The sequence below is a fragment of the Sinocyclocheilus anshuiensis genome, unplaced genomic scaffold, assembly GCF_001515605.1.
Source record: "Sinocyclocheilus anshuiensis isolate Anshui unplaced genomic scaffold, SAMN03320099.WGS_v1.1 scaffold43, whole genome shotgun sequence".
Taxonomy (NCBI): Eukaryota; Metazoa; Chordata; class Actinopteri; order Cypriniformes; family Cyprinidae; genus Sinocyclocheilus; species Sinocyclocheilus anshuiensis.
Window position 1 is genome coordinate 377,302 of NW_015549580.1, and position 19,166 is coordinate 396,467.

General features: G+C 36.8%; 1 protein-coding gene across 2 annotated transcripts in view; it reads right to left on the bottom strand.

The window, feature by feature from the left end:
• Positions 1-207: 207 nt before the first annotated feature.
• LOC107657655 (basal cell adhesion molecule-like) overlaps positions 208-19,166 on the bottom strand; it is a 56,045-nt gene continuing 37,086 nt past the window's right edge. Inside the window, exons 2-17 of one of the 2 annotated variants that reach the window (XM_016445813.1) lie at positions 13,348-13,475; positions 12,619-12,832; positions 10,600-10,676; positions 10,364-10,460; positions 9,766-9,948; positions 9,538-9,659; positions 9,301-9,445; positions 8,346-8,461; positions 7,241-7,382; positions 4,800-4,924; positions 4,549-4,690; positions 3,052-3,090; positions 2,544-2,564; positions 2,071-2,212; positions 1,885-1,984; positions 208-1,428 (exon numbers count right to left, since the gene is read on the bottom strand). In XM_016445813.1, the coding sequence (XP_016301299.1) occupies positions 1,426-1,428; positions 1,885-1,984; positions 2,071-2,212; positions 2,544-2,564; positions 3,052-3,090; positions 4,549-4,690; positions 4,800-4,924; positions 7,241-7,382; positions 8,346-8,461; positions 9,301-9,445; positions 9,538-9,659; positions 9,766-9,948; positions 10,364-10,460; positions 10,600-10,676; positions 12,619-12,832; positions 13,348-13,475 (1,796 nt within the window). In that variant the 3' untranslated portion in view covers positions 208-1,425. The remainder of the gene's footprint in view (positions 1,429-1,884; positions 1,985-2,070; positions 2,213-2,543; positions 2,565-3,051; positions 3,091-4,548; positions 4,691-4,799; positions 4,925-7,240; positions 7,383-8,345; positions 8,462-9,300; positions 9,446-9,537; positions 9,660-9,765; positions 9,949-10,363; positions 10,461-10,599; positions 10,677-12,618; positions 12,833-13,347; positions 13,476-19,166) is intronic. The other variant, XM_016445814.1, reaches the window with a different exon arrangement.

The following is a 19,166-nucleotide window of genomic DNA, read 5'->3' on the forward strand; positions in this document are numbered from 1 at the left end:
TGGGATCCAGTTTGATTTTGGATCCATTGACTTTCATTATGTAGAAAAACAGTTTGAAATGTATTCTTTTGTGTTCCACAGAAGAAAGAAAGTCATCTAGGTTTAAAACGATAATGAGGACGAGTAAATGATGACAGAATTTGTTTTTGTGTGAGTAATGACTTTAAAGTATAAAGTCTTGGGGTTTCACAAAACTAACACAGAGCAGAAAAGGCTGAAGGTGTTTAATTTGATATGTTTCATTATAAATTATGAAAAACATAGTGATATTAATAGTGTTGGAAAAAGATGAAACTCAATAGTATATTGGGACAGTATGTTTGTTATGATTTCTGCTCAGTAAGTAGATAATTTCCAAATACGCTCAGCACTTTAATTATCCAAAAAGAATAATGGAGTTGAGTCTATATAAACTAGTGAATGCTTAATCCCGTTATGAGGCATTTTAAAAGACAAAGAAGGATCTGACCTGTCCCCTTACTAACCCATGTGTAATAATTACAGAGTTAGGTGAAAGTCTTTGAACATGTTTGGGCTGTTGAATGGAATTCAGTGCAGTTCAGAGGAAATGAGATGATTGAGTTAGTTCTGTAACTCTTCCACAACTCTCAGGCTTGAGCTGAATGGGTCCATGCATTCAGATATATGGTTTGAATGGGATTCTCACACACTCTCTTTCTTTTCTGTCACCACTGGCTTTTGGTTTTAGCTCAAAAGATATAGGTGTGGGACATGTAGGCATGGTCTAAAATATCTAAGGCAAAAATATGAATATTTGACCATATGAAGACTGATATGAATGACAGCTTGATTATTTTACCAGCGTTGAATGTACAGCTGGACAGTGTGTATAATGGCACATCCATATGCTCCATGCAGATCGTGGTCAAAGCGTATAGTGGTCTGTAGGGTTGACTAATCGGGGTAATGGCACGAGTGCAGTTCACTATCAAAAATATACACAGTAAGTGCAGTAATGCAAAAAGAGGCTGTACTGCACTATTCAAAAACATGAACTAATCGACATAACCAGGGTGCAGCACAGCATGAAGCGTAACATCCAGTGTCCACAGTGACTTTTCTGCTTTGTTTTGGGTACAAGAACACTGCATTAAGCCGCGCTCTATTTCACAGAGTTGTACTACAAAGATTGGCTTGATAACACAATCAGGACACAGTATGTACCCTTATCAAAATAATGCCAGATTTACATTTATTGCCCCTCCCAAACAGAAACCCACCCTCAGTTCAACATCATAGCCCCTCCCACAATATTTCAAAAAAGAAAACTGTACAGCTAAAATGAATTCATCTTCTCTTTCCTCCATCTCCTCTCTTCTCCTCCATCAGAGCACTCTTAATTCCACCACCATCCTCTACGTCTCTGGAGATCTTGTTCTTACTTGTCTCTTTTCTTCTTTTTTATCACTGTGAAAGTGTAAAGGTTGTTAATGAATGCACACTACTGGCTATCATTTAGCTGCTTAAAGTAATACAATATTTGAGATTAAAAACTATTGTCTATTTAAGGATCATAGTGCAGGCTTCAAGAACTAATTAATTGTAATTTTAAATCTTTACCAATCTTTGCCCCTAATCTAAATTTTTCAGCAAGACGTTTTCTATCGTTTAGAGAAGTTTTTATCATTTAAAATACAAAAAAATGTAGTATGATCACTTAGTCTTTTATTCATTTTAATAAGTACAAGGTCAGAATAAGTATGTTGTTTTATTTTTACATAAATGTATCTGTTACACTGAATGACAATTTTATTGTGATTTTAAGGACATTATTGTTGTACAATAAACAGTTTTGGTACTGTGTTCTCTTGAATCAACACCAGTTCAGGACCACCATGCTAAACTCTGCCTTTGATCCCTCACCTGTTCTGCATGTGATTTGTTTAGCAGACCAGCCTCTTCATTGCCTTTATCACTGGACTTCATCTCCACCACAATACCACCTTTCACCTCCCCAGATGCCCTGGAAGGAGAAAGTGACAGATAAAGAATATATGGAAATGTGAACAGGATGTGCCAATGTTGGTTATCATGGTTCTTGCTACTCACACATCCTTCTTGTCCTTTTTCCCACAGCTCAGCTTGCCCTTCTTACTAAGGAAGAAGAGCAGAGCCACCAGGAGGAGAAGCAGCAGAACGCACACCACCACCGCAATCACGACCGCGCTCGAACCTCCCTGCTGTTTCTCCGCTGAGAAGATCGAATGAGAAGAGAGTTGGTGAGAAGTGGAAGGTTAATGGCGAGTGTGAAGAAATGATGAGTTTGGGTGGGACAGGAAGAGAAAGTGGAACACAGAGGGGGAACGGGTGTGTTGAGGAGGGTGGGGAGGAAGTAAACCAAAACAATAAGCAATTGTTCTTTTGTCGACATTAAATGCGAGACCCAAGAAATCAGTGATAAATAAGGTCACAGTTTGAGAAATTATATACAAACATACACGCAATTTCAAATCTGTAGACGTAGACACACACACACACTTATTCTCACGCAAAGACAGAAAAGGAGCAGGGCTTATACAGACCTGTTTTGAAGACAGGGTTTCCTTTGAGCAGCATTATGGGAAAGAGAAAGTTGAGTCCGATTGAACAGCGCACAGGAAAAAACACTTTACCATTAACCCACATACACACACAACGAGGCCCATCACCAAGATGAAGACAAACACACACACACACGCACGCTAAAGTGACCGCACAAGCTAAACACTTGACAGCACGCTCAAGGATGAAAGGAAAGAACGGCGGTATTAAAGAGACAGACACATAGAGGAAGGAAAGAGAGGAAAGTAAAATAGAACAGAATCCTTTATTGTCCCAAATGAGGGTAAAGTTAAAGGTGTAGCATCAACAAAATAGAGGACTGACATCATACAAAGATCACATACATAATACAATATACAATATACACAGTGTTTGGTAACAGTACATAATATACAGTGTAAAGGGCTGGAAAGCTAGATCACGGAGTATATACAAGAAAGAGTCCTGAGAGGGAGAGGAGGAGCAGAGAGAGCTGGGACAAGTGTCTACCTTGGTTAGCAGCATTGGAATCTGATGCTTTGTCTGGATCTGCACAGAGGAAATAAAAGAACAAGGATTAGTGAGCGGATAACATTTTGAGTGTAAATCTGTGTCTGTGGAGATATGTTGAGTAAATCTGAGTAAATACACTATGTTCAAAAGTTTGGGGGCAGGTAGATTTTTATGTATTTATTTTAAATAAATTGATTCTTTTATTCAGCAATGAGCATTAAATTGACTACAAAAACTTTCTATTTCAAATAAATGCTGTTCTCTTTAAATTTATATTCATAAAAAATCCTGAAAAAAGGTTTCCACAAAAATCTTAATATTAACCTTTTTTTCCAACCATTTTCAAAACTGATAATAAGAAATATTTCTTGAGCATTTCTGAAGGATCATGTGACACTGAAGACTGGAGAAATGGATGCTGAAAATTCAGCTTTACCATCGTAGGAATAAATTACATTTTAAAGTATATTAAAATATAATTCACTTATTATAAATTGAAATAAATAATATTTCACAATTTTACAGTTTATTTTGTATTTTTTTTATCAAATATATGCAGCCTTGGTGAACATAAGAGATGTCTTTCAAAAACATAAAAAAACATTAAAAATAATGTCTACAAGGCTATGCAACTCAAGCACATCCGCACTGGTCATCATTTTATAAATAGTATCAAGCTGTATTTTGGCTCATGAATATCATGAACAACATCAGCACACACCAATTAATATTCATGAGCATTGTGTTTCTAGATATTGATGTCACAACCCTTTGCCTATAATCCACCCTCCAAAATATGAATAAATAAATAAATAATTGTATATATATATATAATAGTCAAAATAGACCTTTAATATATATATATATAAGGTTGGGATGACCAATTAAATATTCTAAAATGTGCAGCATACAGCTATTGCACACTGCATGAGATATGGTACCCCACAATCCACTGTGCACTTGACCATTAGTTTTCAGTGAATTAAATGAACTGGAAGCAATATCCATGATTTTTTAAATCTTCTCAACTTACTATTGCCAAAATTCAGACATTTTTACACAAAGATATTTGGTTGCTACTGGCTGAATAAACCATGCAACGTAATGAGGTAATGTGACAATGTACACTCTAAAAAATGCTGGGTTAAATATAACCCAGCGCTGGGTTAAAAAGGGACAAACCCAGCTATTGGGTTGTTTTGACCCAACCGCTGGGCTGCAATGTATATCCCTGCATTCTGCATACCTATTTACATACAGTTCTGAAAAAAAAAAGAAAGCAGTATACATTATATATGCTGGGGTGCTTTTTGTGCAAACCTTGCTGCTGGTTTATATGTACCAAACTACAAAACTGCAAGTTAACCCAACGTTTTCTGCCCGATATTTACCCAGCGCTGGGTTGCCAGTGGGATAATTTTAACTAAGTAATTTTTAGAGTGTAGTATTCCAGTCCCAACATAGCCTTAGTCTGTAAGAATAGGATGCACTAACCTGATTTGATGGACACCTTGAAGTTCTTGCTGTCTCTTCCATGCTTGTTGTATGCTTCACAAATCACACCATCCTTCAGAACCGCAGCCGAAGCCTCAAGAGTGACCGTGCTGATCACCTTATTCCCCACTACTGTCACTGACTACACACAGACAAACACACAGATGAATATCATTACAAAAATATGATAAAGAGTTTTCTGATGTAAAGATCAAGTTCAAACCTAATTTATTTGAAGCACATACACACACCTCTTTGCCAGAAGGTGTCCAGGTGAACTGTGGAGCAGGATAACCAAGAGCAGAGCAGTTGAGAGTGACCATCCCTCCTTCCTTATCAACAAAACCATTCACTGAAGCATCAATCTCAGGTTTACCTTCAAAATGAAAGCATATGTTTATTATTAGTGTCCCATCTTTGGGTTTATTTGCGTTAAACATTTCTTTGAGTTGTAAATTCTTTGATACTTTTGTAAGCCCATGATGGGAACGTTACATTAAACCAATGAACCGATCTTAACAGGTCTGACATCTGCCTTGTTCTGAGGATTCAGTCAATGGCTTTAAAACATCATATTCTTATGACACCATATTCCATGTGGTCAGTACAATTTATGAACCATATTATAAATGCTTCACCATCCTTTCTTGGAAACCAGGAAAAGGTGTGAACTACACCCACGAATGCTATAAATGCCTTGAAGGCATATAGAACAAAACGTCTCTAGGTTACGTATGTAACCATGGTTCCCCGAGGGAACGAGACGCTGCGTCGAAGTCGCTTTGGGAACGCCCTTGCGTGACCGCGTTCTGAAGCACGTGTCAAATCAGTCCAATGGAGTAGCGAGACGTCACGAGCAGGGTAACGTAAGCACCAGAAAGTATGAAAGCGCATCCGGCAGAGCGCAAACCAGCTTCGATGAAGTAGCGCCTGGAGGGATGCAGGGAGTATGGCAAAGAGACGCAGCGTCTCGTTCCCTCGGGGAACCATGGTTACATACGTAACCTAGAGACGTTCCCCTTCAGGAACTCGAGCTGCGTCGAAGTCGCTTTGGGAACGAGAATACCCACTGCACCATACTACTAAGTCCCTGCCTGTGTGTGTATCTTGCGAGCACATCACGAAGAGAGAACTTGGGAACCTGGGGTAGATGCCAGGTCTAGGTTGTAAAAACGGACAAAAGTGTGCGGAGAGGACCAGCCCGCCGCAGCACAAATGTCCTGCAAGGCCACACCCAAGTTGAAAGCCTTGGAGGCCGCCATACTCCTGGTCGAGTGCACTCTGACGTCCATAGGTGACGGGAGGCCAGAGGACTCGTAAGCTAGTGAGATGGCCTCGACCACCCACCTACTCATAGTCTGCTTGGTCGCCGGAGATCCTTTCTTTGGCGGACCAAAAACAAACAGGGAGGAACACAGCGTTTGTAATGCCGTTCGCTCGCCATAGACTTTTTCATGATTTTTTATATATGCTTGTGCGGACAGACAACAGTAAATAGACTGACACATACACAACTGAAGAGCAGAAGCTGGTTTGCGCTCTGCCGGATGCGCTTTTATACTTTCTGGTGCTTACGTCACCCCGCTCGTGACGTCTCGCTACTCCATTGGACTGATTTGACACGTGCTTCAGAACGCGGTCACGCAAGGGCGTTCCCAAAGCGACTTCGACGCAGCTCGAGTTCCTGAAGGGGAACCAGGAAATCAGCTGTAGAATGAAAGCTTTTCCGATGGCATAGAAAAGATACATGAGACCTTGCCTAGTGTTACAGTATATGTCTCATACTGCAGGGTGACAGTATGACAGACAAAGTGTTTAACAGCTTATGTTAGAGTTTTATTATAGGAATTAGTTCAACAGTAACTTCTCACATTGTTAGTGGCCTTGGAAATATATCTTCCTTTGGCATTTCAGCAAGTTGCCTTCAACCAAATGAAACAGCTCAAAAATGAATCGCAACATTTGATTTGAAGCAAAATGCATTTGGAAAAAGGACCATTTTGTTTCCTTTTGATGTAGTTTCTTATTATAAAACATCTCTACTGGCTTTCATGCTTCAATGCTACAACATCCCATAATAGCTAGCTAAGCTACTGTAGCTCAGACTCACTACAACTATTTACTCATTCAGAACAGTTGAACGTCCATGAGCGGCGGCTTAATTAAAGTCTGGGACTTTATTTGTTTTTTGTTGTTTTTACACCCTGAGTTAGGGGTGTATAAATTAAATATGCATGGCGGAAGCAAATTGTTATGGATCATAATAAGCTGTAAATGTGAATGTTGACAGTACCATTTAGTTTGTAAGCATTTTGTTTACTGCCAGGAAACCCAACTCATTTCGCTGGTTTATGAGCAGACTAACATTATTTTTATATGGAGATTTTGAATTGCATTTTTACTTAAAATTCTGCTTGATTGGTTACTTTGAGCATAAAAAGAATATTTTAAGAACAAACGCTTTACTGAGACTGTTTTCTTTTGCCATTGAACTCCCACCTGTATCTAAACATAATATCCACATTACGGAAACCAGCTGGTATAACAACAGACGTCGACAGTTTGTTGACAGCCCATAGTTTAGTTCTACCTCCTGAATGCATGCTGCCTTGATACTGATGACAGCTTGTATTGACACTTTGCACTGATAAACCACTATAAAACTGTGTGTGTCTATGTATGCACTTAGTACCTGTGATGGTAAGGGTGACATTGGCTTGTTTTTGGAGACCTGGCACTGAAGGTACTGCTCCGACACATAAATACACACCAGCATTAGCCAGAGTCACTGACTCAAGAGTCAACACACCCGTCTGTGACAGCACCTTTGAGTCCTATGGTATACAGTGAGATCAAATGAGATGCTGAGTCGAATGAGATCTAGTACAACACATTAGCCAAAAAAACAAGATGTACAGCCATATAAAACTTAAAAGTATAGTTTACCCAATAATGAAAATTCTGTCATCATTTACTCCCACTTGTGTCATTCCAAACCCATTGTACTTCGGTTCACCTTCGAAACACAAATTAAGATATTTTCTATGAAATCTGAGAGGTTTCTGTGCCTCCATTGAAGGTCCAGGTAACCAAAAAGTTGAAGTCATTGTAGCAGTTTAAATTGTTTATATGATGAACAGATGTAATTTAGGCTTTTATTTACATCTAAACAATGATCGACACGCATACATGGAGCATGTCACGTATGGTAAACATGAAAACTCACACACAAATGTATGTGTGTGATCCACAAGAACCAATTAGGTTTGTTTGTTAGTGCATGATGCACAACACACAATCTTTCGTGTTTACCATTTGTGACATGCTCTATGTATGTGTTTATATGTGAACAGAAGTCTAAATTAAATCTGTTCATCATATTAAGTAATCATATCTCATCACAAGACTAAACCACTTAATTCATTTGGATTAATTTTACAAAGACTTTATGGCTTTATTGGACATTGGTTACTTGGACTTTCAATAGAGGGACAGAAATCTCTCAGGATTCATTAAAAATGTCTTAATTTGTGTTTCAAAGATTAACCTAAGTCGTTAATGGGTTTGGATTGACAAGAAAGTGAGTAAATAATGGCAGAATATTCAGTTTTTGGAGAACTATCTGCCAAAATGACGAAAAAAACAAAACAAACAAACTGAAAACTCCAAAGGCAGACACAGTGTAGCACCATTAGAACTAAAAGAACATTATTCAGCAAAAAAAAAAAACATCAGAGAGAAACATCACAATAGAGAAAATAGTGAGGAAAAATTGGCTTGTTGAAATTGATACGTGCCTTTTTCCACTGCAGGGTGTATTCATCAGAGGACTTGGTCTTACACTGAAGCTCCACAGTATCTCCTTTAGCAGCAAGCAATGGGCCTTCTGGAGTCACTGCCACAGGGTCAAGATCTGACAGAGCGACAAAAGAATGAATATAGCTAAGAGGTGCTGGAAAAATCAATTGAACCTGGACTTAATAACTGATCCTTCGCTAAGCCCCACCCTAAAACTTTACTGACCAATCCTAACTTAACTGTCTGTTGCCCTAAGTTAAAAAGTAATGTTACTAGCTTAACAATTGAATTTACATATTGACTGAGGTCACTGTAGTGTTGGAAGTAACTAAAGAGTTTACAGTACTAGAGTGAATGTGTTACAGAAACATTAGGAACAGTTGTTCACTTCTAATTGCTTTCAAATGATACTCTTCTCTTTTCAGTTAATGATGAGAAGCAGTGGTGGTATTGTTAACTTAAACTAAAGCTATTAAAAATCATTTTCGAAATGAAGCTAAAATAAAATATAAATACTAGATAAAAAAATGTAAACTAAAATTTGAAATGTTGCCTTGGTGAAGTGAAATAAAATAAGTTTAAGTACTAAAATTACAAAACTGAAATAAAAATAAATAGCTAAACAGACATATATAAAAAATTAAATTACTACATTTCTAAAACTTATACTAAAATTAAAAGTAGAACTAAAAATATATAAAAATACAATATAATTTAATATATTAATAAATACTATAATAGTATATAAATAATACAAAAAGTATTTTTGCCACAGTATTTAATCACGCTGTTCAAGCAAATCTCTTTTTCATTCCAGTGCGATGGTCTGTAAAGCTTGTCTAAATTAGCACTGGTAATGAAGGAGTGCAGAGGTTAACAAAGGATCAGTTATGTGTAATTTAATAACTCATTCAGTTTATTGTATTTATTATAACGTCTGGGATTGATACTTACAGTGCACACTTAAGCTTAGAGTTTTAGTAAGTTCGACACCATCCAAGGCGTCAAAGTCCAGAGCTTCACACTTATACATCCCAGCATCCTTTCGAGTGACGCTCTTCAATTTTAACGTTCCTTTCGATCCTTGCAGTACTTCATCCTTACGAGTGAGTAAGTAAATATGAGTGAAAATAATATGGACAAACCACTACTAGATTATTTGGTTGTGATTTGGCATAGATGGTCTCTCACCTCTTTGTAAAATTCAAACTCTGGCTGAGGGTTTCCATCAGTCTCACACTCCATCAGCACATCATCCCCCTCTTTGACTGGCCCCTGCTTCTTCAGTTTGAAGAACACATTTTCTGTTGAATCTGATTGGAGGAGAGCACAGGATGAGGAGTTTGAGGTAAATGAGCGTACAGTTGACACGCAGCAAGGGTTACAGTTTAATTGTGAGTGTGTGCACGTCGGACTCACAGAGCAACGAGAGGCTGAATTTATCGGAGCTCTCCTGTTTGATCTGGTTGTTTGGCATGCTGTACTCCACCGTGCAGTGGAAGACTGATTTAGCATCGTCTTTAACCGGCTGCATGAACAGCGTGCTGGTCATGGTGTACAGGCCTGAGGCTTCCTTCACCACACTAGGTATCATATAAGTTTCTGAGAAAGAGTGAGACATTAGAGAGAGAGATTAACTTTACTTTAAGATGTCTAAAAGTCTGTGAGGAGTACTGGAATACTACTATGCTAATTAAAAAAAATACATTATACAGTATATCTATTCTGAAAGGTATTTAATAAAGTTGAATCACTTCAGTATTTTGGGGGACTTTCCAGGATTTTTTGTGTTTATTTGAAACATATTTTTTTGGTTACAATGTAAATATTTTCACTGTCAATTTTTATCAATTTAATGCACCTTTGCTAAAAAATATTTTTTACAAATTATAATAAATATGTATATATACTAAATCCCCATTTTTTTTGGTCTTCTCAGACTTCAATGAGCGGGAAAGGGATTTTAAAGGCATAAAACAATTTAAAATTCTGAGCACTTTTCTGATTTTTCACTTACTTTCCTTTTGGTCCTTTACTTCGGGCAGAGGGGTGGCATCTTTAAACCAGATAATACGAGGCTGAGGAAAAGCGTTCCTGCTGATGCATTTGGCCACCTAAACAAACATACCATACAGAAATGTGACAAGATTTCAGACAAACTTCTTTAAGTCATTGTAACCTTACACAAAATAAATTTACATTTAAAGGCTCACAGTGATCATAGACAGCTATAAACATCTATGTGAGACTCACTTCAGAGGAGGTTGAAGTGTCATGACTGACAGTGATAGCCTGATTATTTCCTGTGATCATTGGCTTCTCCGGAGCAACTGTGATAGGAAAAGAGAAGTTCATTAATAATTTAAATCGAGCCAGAGATGTTTCCTAAAAATATTGCATGCATACACCCACTGCAATTGGCCATATAAATATGAACACATTGAGGGGGAATTCACTGAAAGAATTATGACAGTGGATAACTGGCTCTTTTAAATCACTTGACTGCACCACACTGAATTTATACCCAGGATGCCTAGTTATAATGCTCCTCTTCATCATTTAATCATTATATTATGAATAACTGCTGCCACGATCGATAGAAATATACACAGAAAGTTCTATTAAATAAAATCCAGTTTACCACCTGCTGTCTGTAGGCGGTAATAGCGTAACGTTAAATGTGCCATGCAAATTGTGCTGAATTTAGTGAATAAGGCACAATATAATGAGCCTAATTTGCATGCAAAGGTGTGTTTGTGCTGAAAAGAATGACATTTACTCAATTTAAATGTTAAGGCTAAAACCGGATTGCAGCTAGTTAGTGAATAAGAATCAAGTTTTTGCACTGAAATACTGTGTGCAAAAATTTAGTTTAGTGAATTTGCCCCTAAATTTGCAAATGGAAACATAAAAATTTGCTAAATATATATAAAAAGCAAACATTAAGATGCATTAGCACTATGACACTACCAATTCTCTTTTCAAATTGAGCTGCAACCTCTCCCCCACCCACCAATTCACACGCAAGGTCACTGTATCACTGCTCCCAGCTGTCATCTGGTACAAAAATAAACTGAATCATTTTTAATAACATTAGCAGTCATGCCATTCTTCCTAGAGCGCTTTAGTTTCTCAGTCTCTCTTCTTCGCGCATGATCTTTCAGTCACCAAAGCATCTCTCTCATGTCTTAATCTATTTCAAAATATGTTTAAAAAACACTTTAAAAGCAGCAGAGGACATGTGTTTGCATGGAGATGGATGTCTCTTTCTCTCTCTACATAAGGACATGTCCCTCTGGTGTAGCCATTAGCCATGAAGCAGGCAGGAGCATTTGTCTCCAGGGAGGAGATGCCATTGTTTTCCAGTCCCATTGATCTCATTCACAATTATTACATCCATTACTGCCTCTCTCGCTCCATGCAGTCTGGGGTGGAAAATGAACAAAAAGCCGTTCTGCTGTTTTCTCTGGTCTGTATACACGCACACTCTATCCGACGGAGCCTACGCCCTCCTACGCACAAACAGTTGTCTAGTTTTTCATAAAGTGTCCTCACCAGTGACCCCATCACACAGAGCTGGGGGAGGGTCTCATAGACATGCAAAATAAAAATAAAAAATCTATCAACTTTGATAAATTAAATATTCTATAAATCATGATAATTTAAATACACCATGTATTACACCGTGTCTGTAATATATAATATACATACAGTATTACACCACCTTTTAGAGTAAACATGTATATGTGTGTATAAATATATACACCACATGCACACAAGTACACTAAGGCTGCATTTATCTGATAAAAAAAAAAATTACTGGAAAACAAAACAAAATACTTATTAGGAAAATGTTTTTTACTGTGAATTTCACAGTTGTCTGCAGATTCCCAGTTACAGCCCCCCCCAACAAAAAAAAATAAAATATATATAAACAAATATATAAATAAGCTCTGCTCTCAGGCCAGTGGTCATTAGTGTACTGCTTAATTGCACATTGAGCTCCTTGGCTCTCATAACCCTTAAAATGACATCCATCAAACATGACAAGTGCAATCACTCTATTAATCAATAGTGTCAAATGCAATCTGTACGGCCGTAATTGACCCAGGGCAAACTCATAAACAACACCCAAGACTAATGAATAGGGGTAAAAGTGGCTGGCCATATGTCCCATTTAGCTTATGGAGTAGACAAAATGGTCAGACGAAACATGCTAAGCTAACAAGGATGGAAGAAATATGATATGTATTCATTTTCAGTCAGACTTACAGAAAACCTTGACCTGGGTCTTATTATCAGAAAACCCTAAAGGTCCTGCGGTCACTTGGCAGAAGTAGGTTCTCTCATCTTCCACCATGACTGGGGAGATGGTGAGGGACAAGTCCTCTCCCATGGTTAAGCGATCTGTCATTCCTGTGCCTGCATCAACGCCAAAACCTTGGGAAGACTTGTAAGCAATTTGCTTTCTTGCACCTGCAACCTCCTGAGGATGATGGAAACACATATACAGGTGCATCTCAATAAATTAGAATGTCGTGGAAAAGTTCATTTATTTCAGTAATTCAACTCAAATTGTGAAACTCGTGTATTAAGCCCCTACCAAGTATTGAGTACATGTACAGTAAATGAACATACTTTCCAGAAGGCCAACAATTCACTAAAAATTGTTTTTTATTGGTCTTTGAAGTATTCTAATTTGTTGAGATAGTGAATTGGTGGGTTTTTGTTAAATGTGAGCCAAAATCATCACAATTAAAAGAACCAAAGACTTAAACTACTTCAGTCTGTGTGCATTGAATTTATTTAATACACGAGTTTCACAATTTGAGTTGAATTACTGAAATAAATGAACTTTTCCACGACATTCTAATTTATTGAGATGCACCTGTACATCAATGTAGTATAGCATTTTACATGAAGAAATGCAAAACAAGAAAAAAAGATATCAAATTAAAAAAGTGGTATATTCTCATAATATGAAGTCATCCATGTGCTTACAATGAGCCAGTGGACCACAATGGGAGAGGCCGGTGCAGAGGTGGCGTAGCTGCAAGGTAGTTTGGCGGTTTCTCCTTTAATCACTTCCACCTCTGGGGTCACCTTGACCATGACTGAAGCCAGACATACTGTAAAAAAAAAAGGGAAAAGAGACAAAAAAATTACATATGTGATAGCAATGATGGCTATTTTACTGGATAATTGGACTTGGTTTTGGCGGGAATGATCGAGGGCTGGATAGGCGGCTGGATAACACTCATAATAATTTGTCAGACGGCTCTTCACTGCAGCAGCCTCAGAGTAACACACAGTGAGAAATGATCCACATGCTGTGAGTCTGAAACAGCCATTGTGTTCCTGGTGCCTCCAAACATGAAGCCCAGCTGCACAGAACCAGGTGCAAGAAAGAGCAAGGAAAAAGACTGTCGATAACCCTTTGCTCTCATGAAATCGGGTAGTAGGAGTATGTTAGGGAGTCCACAGTGGGAGTGGGCGATATATTTCATAATTCAATATATTTCCAATGATTTTGAAGGCAATATAAAATTAAGAAACATCATGAAAATTGAATAGAGTTTAATGCATCTTTTATTTCTCCATTAAGTTAAAAAACTTTTTTTTTCTGCGGATTGCAATATATATGGCAGTTAAAGATACTTTGTCTATAAATGTTCAAAAGAAGAAAAAACTTTGTTTTTACAAGAAGTTTTGTTGTATCACTTTTGATCAATTTGATGCATCCATGCTGAAAAAGAAAAAAATCTTACTGAGTCCAAACGTTTGAATAGTAATGTAGATGAGCACATATAAAGGAAAAGGATTAAATATCATTTTTCTTTGTGTTCATTTAGTATGTACGAATAAATAAATAAATCAATCAATGTGTGAAAAACATGCCTTGATTATTTATCTAGATTTTTCTTTTCATGTAGTTAACAATTTAAATATTTTTAGTGGAAATAAATGCTTCCTCTAATTGAAAAACAAACACCTATAAATATTAAATATCAAAGCTAAAAGGTTAAAAAAAATGCACATTTTTGAGCGACCCACTAAAATAACTTACACTAAGTTATTTAGGTTTTTCAAAACACTTCCCATCTCAGACTACGTTTTGGTGTGTAATCTAGAATGAAACCCAGATTAAGAGTCCTTTTGTTTGTTTGTGTGTGTGTGTGTGTGTGTGTGTGTGTGTGTGTGTGTGTGTTGTAAAGGAAAATTATTAAATATCATTTTTCTTTGTGTTCATTTAGTAGTATATATAAAATTATATGAAAAACATGCCTTGACTATTTATTCACTAGATTTTTCATGTAGCAAACATTTTAAATCTTATATGGAAATAATAGTTCCTCTGATCGAAAAACAAACACCTATAAAAAATATATTAAAGCTAATGTGGCACATTTTTGAGCTACCCACCCAAGTTATACTGTAAGTTATTTATGTTTTTCAAAACACTTCCAATCTCAGACTACTTTTTGTTGTATATGAAACCCAGATTAAGAGTCCTTTTGTGTGCATGTGTAATATGAGCATGGAGTTGCCTTGTTTAGAAAGATCACAGGAGTAGTGTGGCATCCAGACAGACAATCTCTTCTAGGATCCTCCCTCTTCTATAGATGCCTCTAGGCTGATATGGCGCTTTTCCACTGCATGGTACGGCACAGTACGGCTCGGTGGTACAGTACCTAGTACCTGGTACTTTTTTTAGTACCACTTCGGTTGGGGTTCCAAGTGAACCGTACCATTACCAAAATGTGACATGTAAACTCTGCTGATCACGGATTGGCCGGAGAGAATCGTCACTAGCTGCGTCACTGAACTTGCGACACAAACACAAAAGAACCGCTAGATTTAAATCAGCACAGCCAGCGAAGGATCGAACGCAACTGTTTTGAACGAGTGCACCTTTTTTTAACAACCAAAAAGTTTTGTTGTCCGTTGCGGAAGTACAGACGTTCCTCTCGTTGATAGCAGAGGAGCGGATGCAGCGAGAGCTTGATGGGGCGACGCGGAATGAAAACATTTTTTTTAGGAGTCGTGGTAGTAGAGGCGGCGCAACTATAACCACATGTGAATAATCCCGCCCACTCTAAAGCGGTACTGAACTGCAGTGGAAACGCAAACCGTGCCGAGCCGAACCGTGCCGAGCCGAGTTGTACCACTCAGTGGAAAAGCGCCAATAGACAACACACAAACACACCCGCTAACAGATTCTCATGACTCCCACTGAACCCAAACAAACAGCTCATGACTACTGTCATGTGTTATACAGTACAGGCTGTCTGAGGGGTTAAAACCAGTTCAGAAGAAACAGTGAAATAAAAAGAGGCAACTTTCCCTTTAAAACTGAATCAAAACAAGACAGGGACCAGAACACACCACCAGTCAGATCCAGAGCGATTGTTTTAGTAGAACTGCTCTGCATTAGCACTCAGCAAGAATGAAATGAGCTGATATGGACAGCACACATCTTAAAGATAGTAAAATAAAAATTATTTGTTTATATGCACTACAACCCAGTAGTATATGGATTTTTGTGTGTGTGTGTGTGACATTCCTTTGGTGATTGACAGAGAATGCTTCAGAGACCTCAGTATGTAATAGTGGGGTCAAAGATCATGTGTTGACATTTACAGAGCACAACTCTGTCTCCCGTACAAAGTTATCCTCTGTAGTCGTGACCCTGCCAGTGAAAACCCAGCTAAAGTCATTTTTTGTGATTTACTGTTTTCTACATAAAATCATCCTTCGTAAAGATGTAGAACATTCTGTGAAAATATAACCTTTATATCTTTAATATTGACTGAGTAAGGCCATGTCAAAGATTGAAATCATTGTGAAATTAATGATTGAAATCAAACTTTGATGCTTGTTATCTCATAATTAGATTTTGAGACTTTAGCCTGGATTTCACAGACAGGGTCACAAAAGCAGCACTCCTTTTAATTTCCTTCCTCCTACATCTCCATCAGTTTCTATATGGCCCTGTCTGAAATTGGCAGCCTTAGCAGTTCATGCAGTTGTGACGTATTGCATAATAGACTGTTTAGTAATATCCGCTGTGAGTGAAGAGTGATCCAAGTGTGACTGCAGAGGCCATCATTTGGGACAGAACCTTTCTCTTTGTCACTACGCCTTTTAATGAAGATAAAGTGATGGTAAGTTTTTCAATGTTAAAATTAAAATTTTCAGTTTACATAATTTAGTAAAATATAGAATTAATTATATAATAAACAACATGTCATTTATATGAATTATATGACAAATACTTACATTTTATTCATTGTATAATTAACCAGTACATAATAATTAACAATTCTGGAATAAAGGACTTTTCATTTGGGGGTATTATTTTCATTGATTCTATTTAATAAATGTGAAATGTAATTATCTTTTTAATTGGTTAACTGGTTCGTAGCTGTAAGATATAACATTTAATGCTCCTAAGAGCGCATCACTTCAAAAAAAGTGCTAACCTGCGTTAAAACAATCTTTATTTTTGCAGGTCTGTCTGGTGCCTCTAAAGGTACAGAAATTACATATTGAGATCCATTATTGTCTGATGAGGCACTATGAATGTCCACATGACATGGAAAACAGCCAGATGACATCACCTCAGAGCAAGTCTCATGGGTCAGAGCTATCCATCAGAAATCACAGCTGATTTATTAAGAAATACAATATCACCAGAGTTATTTTGCTATTACTGAGACCCTATTATAGATATTATTAATATTTTAAATTAGTTTTTATTTTTATATTTTAAATTTATATTTTAAATTTATATTTTAAAGTTTTTACAAATTTAAAGTTTTATTTTTTCATTTTAAAGTTTTATTTTTTTTCATTTTTATTAGTTTTTTAAAATAATTGTAGTTATATATATATATTTATTTTTTTTTTTTTCAGTTTTACTTATTTTATCACATCAAGTTACACTAAATTAAAGTGAATGCTGCCTTGGTTAACTAGATATAATAAAATACGCTTTAGTTTTTTTAGTTTAAGTATTTTTAACATTTATTTATTTTATTTCAAATAACCTTGCATGGTTTGTAAGGATGTAACGATTAACCGCTAGCCGGTTGAAAATCGATTTCAATATGTGACGATTCAAATCGGTTGAGATGCTAAACAAATCGCGATTCAGTTAGGGGTAAGAGTTTATATGAATGTATGTCTGAGGGGAACTTACGGTCTTTCGATGGTATTTGTTCTTTCATCTTGCCTCTGTATAATGCATATCAGGGCTCCAGACTCATTCTTCCCACTGGTCGCTCTTTTGCAACTAACTTCCTCAGCTGGTCGCACGAGCACATGATTTGGTCGCAATATTTAAAAAATTTCTTTTTTTTTTTTTGCGCTACAACATGGGATTATTCAGTGCATGCTGATCAATTTATATCATAGTTTATAGTTATATGGAAACGACAGTTGTTAACATTCAACCCGTTCTTTATCATCAGTAGTATTATTTGTGATTTGAATTTTGTGAACGGGACTTTCTCTTTTGCTGTGTTAAGCCGCAGGCTTCGGATGCTTTCACTTTCGAATTCGCGATCTTGTTGTCACTGTTTTGCTTACATACATCTACGCACCTTTCATTTTTTAAGACTAAAACAAAAGATAGATGCATTGTTATTCTTAATCAAAAAGCACAACAACAATAAATCAGTAAGATACAATGACAAACTAGATTACAAAACGTTTAACAAAAACGAATAAAATGAGGCATGGCACACACCACATGCTGTATTATATAGGCTACCGACTAATAAATGACAGAACGTTTAGCAAACACTGAGGAATCAAATAAATAAATGAAAGCCTCCATAGCTTAAGGTTGCTAAACAGCAAAGATAAGTTTTTAAAAAATGAAAACCAAAAGAAAAATAAAACTAACGGTGACAGTGCAGGCCACCTTCTTCTTGTAGCCAATCAAATGAGCTTCTCGCTGACTCTCCATTTACTCTTATCTGATTGGTCCAATAAACACATCATACCCAAGACATTAATCTTCATTTAGTTCAGGATCATTCTTGCTGTCGGAATGGTACTTTTAACATACACATACAGTAAAAAAATGTATTAAAAAATAACAACTTAATTAAAACATGATATTTTATAAGTTGTGTACCATTAGGCTATGTGTTCATACTGAATTTCGAGCTGTGTAGTTTCCTTCTCTTCCTTAGCCCTGCGTATGCAAATCTTTTTGACGTCATTCTACCTTCATAAGTATGACGCGTGGCACACAAAATTTAGTCGCACAGGCAGAAAAAATAGTTGCAGTCTGGAGCCCTGCATAAGTTCATATGTGCAGCGCTGCTTTGTTTACAGCGTAAACCAAGAAAACGCTTTAAGCGCCACCAGCTGGCAGAGAGTGAATCTGCGTCTCATTCAGCTCTGCTGTTTCTGTTTCATGCAGAATTTTTTATGTATAGTTTCACAAAACTGAAGTCAAACCATTCTGTTTTTGCTTCAAATTTAGAAATTATACAATGTAATTAAGATTAAAAACTGCTCATGTTGCATGTATGCAGCATCTTTGTTTGGATCATGATTAAAATGCAGTGGGTTGCCTCTAATTTTAAATGGAAAGAGCACAGACAACGCCTTAGTTTGTTTATATGAAGAGATTTATTTTATTTGTGTTATTTATTTGATTTGGGGCTTGTTTTACATTTTCAATTTAGTTTTGTTATTTACATTTACATTAAATAAAAATGTTGTTATTTAGAAAACTCTTTTATCCAAAGCGACTAACAAATGAGGACAATAGAAGCAATCAAAACCAACAAAAGAGCAATAAT